Genomic DNA, 8,209 nt, shown 5'->3' with positions numbered 1-8,209 from the left:
TGGGGTCTGTCTGGAGGTGGCGGAAATGACGGAGGATGATACGATGTATCCGGAGGTTAGTGGGGTGCAAGGTGAGGACCAGTGGGGTTCTGTCCTGGTGGCAATTGGAGGGGCAGGGTTCAAGGGGGGAGGTGCAGGAAGTGGAGAAGATGCGGTGGAGAGCGTCGTCAACCACGTCGGAGGGGAACCTCCTAAAACTAGTGCACTGCATAACTGTAACATTAGATTGTTACTTCCTCCACTTTAATATGTTCAACTAAACACAGAGACTCAATGAAAATAGAAATCTCTCCGGATTACCATCTTGTTAACGCTGGAAGTCAAACTCTTCTCTTCAAAAGCCTCAGCAAATGTGTCATAAACATATTGCTCAAATGCCACAATGGAAATAGATTTCATGCTGGACGTTGAAATACTTGAGAAATAATTCTCCAGTCCACTGAAGATAGCATGGATGGCAGTTTTGCAACTGATTTCACCTTTACCTGAACAAAATGCAGATACTGATTAACAAATTGCAGAAAAATCAATGGAAAATAAAAACAAATCATAGGATAAGCTTGCCAAAATAATTGAGAGGGGTGAAATTACCTGTCCCTATGGCTGGGAATGCAACACTAGTGACGTTATGCTTCTCACATTCCTTAAGAACGTTATGTACTGAAGCTGTGATCCCAGTTGCTGTTGTGGGCCCAACCATGTGCATTATTAGTCTACAATGAAGTTTGCCACTTTGTGTGACTGCAACACCATCATTTGATTGTTTACCTATGAAAGAAATGAGTGAAAGAAATTGACCGTCAACACATTCTACCTATAGCAATGGCAAACAAGTTCTTATTTTTATTTATAACCCAAAATACCAGATACGTCATTTTACCTCTTTTCCCAGAGAGAGCCAGCAGTAGATTCTGTAGATAGTTGGCAGAAGGCTGGAGCTCTAAGAAGTAGCAAGACAGCAGAGAAGGTTGAGACTGGTTAAGGAGAACAAGTTAAATAGACAAGGCAGGCAAGAGCACAGCAGAGAATGAGGGAAGACGAATGAACTAAACTCAAGGCATGTCTGGTAACATGACACTGGGATAGCATAACTATAACAGAAACATGACTGAGGGAAGAACAGGATTGGCAGCTCAGTGTTCTGGTGTACAATGCTATAGCAAGGATAGAAGCAGAGGCAAGAGAGGAGAGGGAATGGCAGTTTTGATGAAGGAAAACATCACGCCAGTACTGACAGAGGGGGCATTCCTGGAGGGATGGTCCAGTGAAGCTATATGGGTGGAATTGAGAAATAAGAAGCAGGTGATCACTTTGATAGGATTGTAATATAGACTCCCCAATAATCAGCAGGGAATTGAGGAACAAATATGTAGGGAGATCATGGATAGCTGTAAGAATAACAGGGTTGTAATAGTAGGGGATTTTTAACATTTCAAACATAGACGGAAACTGCCATAGAGTTAACGGCTTGGATAGGGAGGAATTTGTTAAGAGTGTTCAAGAAAACTTTCTCAATCAATATGCAGATAACCCTACTACAGAAGGGGCAAAACTCAACCTCCTCTTGGGAAATAAGACAGAGCAAATGACTGAGGTGTTAGTGGGGGAGCATTTTGGAACCAGTGACCAAAATTCTACTACTTTTAAAATAGCTGGTCCACAAGTTAAAGTTCTAAATTGGAGCAGGCCAGTTTTGATGGCATTAGACAGGAAATTTCAAAAGTTGACTGGGGAGGATGTCTGACAAATGAGAGTCTTTCAAAAGTGAGATAATGTGATTTCAGGGACAGCATGTTCCTGTTAGTGTGAAGGGCAAGGCTGGCAGGAGTAAGAAACACTGGATGACTGGAGATATTGAGTCTCTGGTCAGGAAAAAGAAAGAGGAATGTGTCAAGTGTAGTCAGCTGGGATCAACTGAATCCTTCGAGGAGTATAGGAGTGCAGGAGTAAACTTAAGAGGCAAATCAGGAGGGCAAAAAGGGGGCATAAGGCAGATAAGGTTAAGGAGAATCCAAAGGGATTCTACAAAGGACAAAAGAGTAACGACAAAAGAATAAAGTAGAACCACAGGAAATCCTAAATGAACATGTCACGTCAGTATCTACCATGGAGAAAGACATGGAAGCTGGGGAACTTAGAGAAACAAATAGTGATGTCTTGAAAGGATTCTAAATTACAGGTGAAAAGATGCTGATCATCTTAAAAAGCATAAAGGTGGATAAAACCCCAAGCCCTGATCAAGTGTATCCCAGGATATTGTGGAAAGCTAGGGAAGAAATTGTGGGTCCCCTAGCAGAGATATTTGTATCATCGACAGCCATAGGTAAGATGCTGGGGAGAAGACTGGAGGGTGGCCAGTGTTGTATCATTATTTAAGACAGGCTGCAAGGAGAAACCAGGGGACTACAAACTTTTGAGCCTAATGCCAGTGGTGGGTGTTGTTGTAGGGGATTCTGAGAGACAGGATCTACATCCATTGGAGAGGCAAGGACTGATTAGGGATAGTCAGCATGGCTTTGTGTTTGGGATATCATTTCTAACAAACTTGATTGAGTTATTTTTGAATAGGTGATCAAGAAGATAGATGAAGGCAGAGTGGTAGATGTTGTCTACATGGTATTTAGCAAGGTCTTTAACAAGTTTTGCATGGTTGACTAGTTAGTAAAATTGGATCACATGGAATCCAGGGGAAGCTATCCAATTGGATAGAAAATTGGCTTGATGATAGGAGACAGGGGATGGTGGTACAGGGTTGTTGTTCAGACTGGAGGCCTGTGATCAGTGATGTGCCATAAGGATTGTTGCTAGGTCAATTGTTGTTCATCATTTATGCAAATGATTTGGGTGAGAATATAGGAGGCATGGTTAGTAAATTTGTGGATTTTACCAAAATTGGTGATGTAGTCAACAATGACGAAGGTTATCTAAGATTACAATGGAATCTTGATCAACTCGGCCAGTAGGCCAAGGAATGACAGAAGGCATTTAAGTTTGATAAATGCATGTTGTTGCATTTGGTAAGACAAATCAGAGCAGGACTTACAAAGTGAAAGATAATGCGCTGGGGTATGTTCTTGAACAGAGAAAAGGGGTGCAGATACATAGTTCTTTAAAAGTGGGTGGAGATTGAGGCCAATGTAAAGGTGCAAATATTCAGACAGTTATACTCCTTGGCTCAGAGATATTGATTGTCATTAACTTTGGACCCATATTTGCCCTTAAACAGAGCTGACTTAATCTCAGTCGATTATAGGTTACAGATAGCACTTGGTCAATGTGAGAGGATAGTCAGGAGGACCACCCATTACCAGACAGTAAATTAAAGTGCTACCAGGTTGTTAGGACAAAAAAAAATGCTTCCCTCTCTTGGCTGTTCAATGTCATTTCGTAAATAAATTTCAGTATACTCTACTTACTTTTCAATAGTGAATAACAACAAATGTTGATATTTTTGCAATACTATAGATCCAACTGATGCATTATAAGAACATCACCAATCCTCTAATCTCCTTCAATCTTTTCTCATAAACTGAGAATTTTAAAATGCCCTTTTAATCTTTTGCCCCCTTCTTGATGTCTTTTTTCTTCTGATTGATAAACGCCCGAAGACAGATTCAATGTGGGGGCTTATTACTCAATTCTTACATAAGGGTAGCTACTTTTCTTCCAAAGCACATATCTGAGATAATCATAGCTCTGCCTGAAATGACCAATACCTAGGGCCTTGCATTCTTCTTGTACACAACTGCCTGCAGCTTGTAGTATCGCACCGGACACACCTGTAAGCAAGATAAAAATAAATGTTAAGAAGAAAATAGGGCCTTTTTCACTTGACAAAACCAGCATCATCAGGTCACACTTTGATATTTTTGGGTAAATTTAGAATTGATTGAAATTCGTCAGTGGTGAACCAATCATTCATCCTTCTCCAAAACTGATTTTCCTTCACAGAATCCTGACAATGTGGAAGCAGGCCATTCAGCCCATCCAGTCATCACCAGCCCTCTGAAGAGCGTCCCCACTCCCATAGCGTTGCAACCCTGCATTTTCCATGGCTAATCCACCTAGCCTGCACATACATAGACTCTCGGGGCAACTTAGCATTGCCAATCCTCCTAATCTGTACATCTTTGGACTGTGGAAGGAAACCTGAGCACCCGGAGGAAACCCACACAGACATGGGGAGAATGTACAAACTTCACACAGACAGTCGCTCAAAGATGGAATTGAATTGGGGTTCCTGGTAGTGGGGAGGCAGCACTGCTAACTGCTGAGCCACCTTGCTATCCTCAGGGATTGAAGAGGAGACTAAGTCAGCACTTGAATATTATTTGTGGAATTCAGAGGAATATTTTTGCGCTTCTTCAAGCCCAAAAGATAAGTCAATAAAAATAAAAACAACTTCTTTTTTTGGCTATTCCTTTCGATCTAAATATTTATCCACAATAATTTCTTCATTTAGGTTAAAATAGTAGTTGCACCTTGATAATGTCATAGAAGCCTAAACTACTATTAATGAATGACCCCACAAGTTCTGAGTCAGTTCCCATTCTGTCTGCAAAGGAGAATGGTTTAAAATTGAAACTTGCATGAAATATGCAAAAAGTATATGGTTGATTTTAACTGCACTGTTTCCACACAGTTCAGATGACCACATGTAGTCGAAAGTTTATTTTTATCAGTTTCTATTCAGATAGATGACCACTTGAACTTACCAGAATTTAAGTCTAAAGTGCTGTTGGTAGAATTTACTATTGCATCTGTACTTTCCTGGGTGATATCACCCTTTTTTAGAGTAATTGTTATCCCACTTATTTGTATTGCTGTAGGTGACAATGTAGATGCTGCAGAGAGATCAAAACATCGTTACTCTGAATTAAAAGAATATATGGCTTACATATGTTATGTCATTAAACACTAAACACTTTGCTTGTGAAATCTTAAATGATAATGAATTATGTTTCTTTATTTTATTTGCAATTTTTATTGTTTTAACATATTTTAAGGTTACAGCCCTCATTTGTAAGCTTCTGTGTAAGGATGACAGCTTGATACATTACATAGACTTGCTCCCACTTCCACCACATATTCTATTGATTTCTGTAGTTCTGCTAAGGTGGTTGCTGTCATTGTTTTTTTTTCTTGCATTCCTTCCTGTTTATTATCTGCATTTGCACGTTAACCACGTTCAATCAATTCACTTTAACTCATTTATGTCGCTTTTGGGAAATTTGTTACAAAGGGTACAGATAGGGCTCAAATGTACATTTCCCTGACTATGCAATGAGGGGAGTATTGAAAGGAACAAAGCAAAATATTTAATAAAATGTTGTAACTTGTGGTACAGGGATTTCATTATTTTTCGTGTTAAGAAAGGTGTAAACATTTAAGCAGAAATGTTGAGGCCTCCGACCCAGAAGAATTAGCCTTCAAAATAGTTGAAAGTACCCATCTCCCCATCCGTCTAGTTACTGGCAATAATTTTCAGGGTCTACTGCTGAATGATGCAGGAAGCTCCTTCAGCTTGGTGGTAGGCTCTTTTAAGACGCAGTATATGAGGACCCCAACTGCAGTTTTCAACCGCACGAGTGGAAATTAATGCCGTGCAGTCAGTATCAGCTGGATTGGGCAATCAATTCCTCTTTCTTTTTGTCGACTGACTGGACAAAGGATAAACATCTACATTCACAGCTTGGACAAAGGGCATAGTTCCGCTGCACCCTGTCATGACTCCAGATATCAGACCCATATCCTTTATCCCATTTCCCTACGATTCACAGATCAATTAGACCTCCTGATTGTACATCAGCTCAAAGCCAAAGGACTTCCCTGGGGCTTGCAAACTATGACCTCAGGTCACAACATGGACCGAGCCCTGACTCTAAAACTATTCCAACCTGTCACAAATACAGTTAATTGTCCAGCATCTTCTACTGGCCAAGTTGATAGCAACTCATCAGGCTCAATGGGGGAGAATAACACATTCATGGTCTTTGTCTGCCTGAAGAATCTTGAAACTACCTCAAACTATATCGATTGTACTTTGTACAACTGGAACTGCTATTACAATAAAGGTGTGTGTCAGATCCCGGAAATTTCCAACAAGTCATTCAGTCAAGCTATGCCAAACATTGACACAGCTCATAAACTGCCATGAGAATTATTTCAACAGAAGCATTTCTAGAAACTATTGATATTTTGTTTGTATTTTGTAAATTTGTCAATTATACTGTCCAGCTTAAAAATTACACAAATGACATCTTACCGTTGGGAGATAATGTTGGTGTAATGTGGGTTTGTTTCTGTTGTGCAATGATCTAAGAATGAAATAAACAATTGTTAAAGAGCAGATAAGTGTCGGTACATTAACAACAATGCATTATTCCTGCATTCCTGCATATTCCTGGTTCAACACGTTCCTCAGGATTTTTAATAACACAAATGTCAGCTTTTGGTCAATTCAACTTAATTCACATAAGTAAGCAGCTGATTAAACACTGGATATGATGTCAAATAAATTGTACAGTTGCAGTTAAGGGTAAAAAAGGGAAGGGTATTGATTGATTAATCAGTATTGAATGCATTAGAAAGGTTCTAGTGGTGCAGTAGTAGTGTCTCTCCTTCTAAGCCAGGAGAATCAAGTTCAGGTCCCACCTACTCCAGAGGTGTCTGAACGGGTCAATTACAAGATATAAAATTGTTGTGTACATTTAGATAGGAACTGGAGGGTCTATTTAAGAGACTGGGCCTTACACACATATTTTGTGAATAAATCTTATGTCAAACGTAAAATCTGTAAACTGATTCTTACTTCGGCATCTGGCTTGGATCTAATTTAACATTAGCCTGAAGATTTATGCTTTGGTATGGAAAATTGTGTTATGTCCTCTGCAGAAATATCAGGACAAATCTAATCCGATGGATTACAGCTTCATCAGTAAAATGTTGGAAGGCATTGAAACTACTATAAAGCGGCACATAACAGCAAGTGCTCACATACGATGAAAAAACAGAATTACAAGTATAATGAAGTTAGTCTTTTAAGCCCTTTTTGAGGTGTTTTTTAGCCATTTTAAGCCTCACTGGCACTATACTTACTAGAGTCATAATCATACAGATGGTCAGCATGGAAACAGACCCTTCTGTCCAACTTGTTTATGCCGACCAGATATCCCAACCTAATCTAGTAGAACCCGGCCCATATCTCTCCAACCCTTCCTATTCATATATCCAACCAAATGCCTTTAAAATGTTGCAATTGTACCAGCCTCCACCACTTCCTCTGGCAACCCATTCCACACATGCACCATCTTTGGGGTGAAAAAATTGCCCCTTAGGTCTCTTTTATGTCTTTCCCCTCTCAGCCCTCTAGTTCTGGACTCACCCACACTAAGGAAAAGACCTTTCTATTTACCCTATCTATGCCCCTCATGATTTTATAAACCTCTATAAGGTCACTCCTCAGCCTCTGACGCTCCAGGAAAAATAACCCAAACCTGTTCAGCCTCTCCTTATAGCTCAAACCCTCCAATCTTGGCAACATCCTTGTAAATCTTTTCTGAATCCTTTCAAGTTTCACAATATCCTTCTGATAGGAAGAAGACCAGAATTGCACACAATATTCCAAAAGTGGCTTACCCAATGTCCTGTACAGCCGTAACATGACCTCCCAACTCCTGTGCTCAGTAGTCTGACCAATAAAAGAAAGCATACCAAATACCTTCTTCACTACCCTATCTACCTGTGACTCTACTTTCAAGGAGCTATGAACCTGAACTCCAAGGTCTCTTTGTTCAGCAACACTCCCGAGGACCTTACCATTAAATGTGTAAGTCCTGCTAAGATTTGCTTTTTCAAAATGCAGCACCTTGCATTTATCTCAATTAAACTCCATCTGCCACTCCTCAGCCCACTGGCCCATCTGATCAAGATGAGGTAACCTTCCTCACTGTCCACTTCACCTCCAATTTTGGTGTCATCGACAAACTTATGAACTATATCTCTTAAGCTTACATCCAAATCATTTATATAATAGACGAAATGTAGTGGACTTAGCACCGATCCTTGTGGCACTCCACTCGTCACAGGCCTCCAATCTGAAAAACAACCCTCCACCATAGAGTCATAGAGTCATAGAGATGTACAGCATGGAAACAAACCCTTCGGTCCAACCTGTCCATGCCGATCAGATATCCCAACCCAATTTAAT

General features: G+C 40.2%; 1 protein-coding gene across 4 annotated transcripts in view; it reads right to left on the bottom strand.

Annotated features, from left to right (window-relative positions):
* parp14rs3 (poly(ADP-ribose) polymerase family member 14-related sequence 3) overlaps nt 1-8,209 on the bottom strand; it is a 79,135-nt gene that overhangs the window by 51,369 nt on the left and 19,557 nt on the right. For 3 of the 4 annotated variants that reach the window (XM_043694150.1, XM_043694151.1, XM_043694152.1), the window contains exons 8-13: nt 6,266-6,317; nt 4,716-4,844; nt 3,717-3,779; nt 881-940; nt 592-768; nt 301-485 (exon numbers count right to left, since the gene is read on the bottom strand). In XM_043694150.1, the coding sequence (XP_043550085.1) occupies nt 301-485; nt 592-768; nt 881-940; nt 3,717-3,779; nt 4,716-4,844; nt 6,266-6,317 (666 nt within the window). The remainder of the gene's footprint in view (nt 1-300; nt 486-591; nt 769-880; nt 941-3,716; nt 3,780-4,715; nt 4,845-6,265; nt 6,318-8,209) is intronic. The other variant, XM_043694153.1, reaches the window with a different exon arrangement.

The sequence above is a fragment of the Chiloscyllium plagiosum genome, chromosome 7, assembly GCF_004010195.1.
Source record: "Chiloscyllium plagiosum isolate BGI_BamShark_2017 chromosome 7, ASM401019v2, whole genome shotgun sequence".
NCBI classification, from domain to species: domain Eukaryota; kingdom Metazoa; phylum Chordata; class Chondrichthyes; order Orectolobiformes; family Hemiscylliidae; genus Chiloscyllium; species Chiloscyllium plagiosum.
This window is presented reverse-complemented; position numbering and strand designations above follow the sequence as displayed.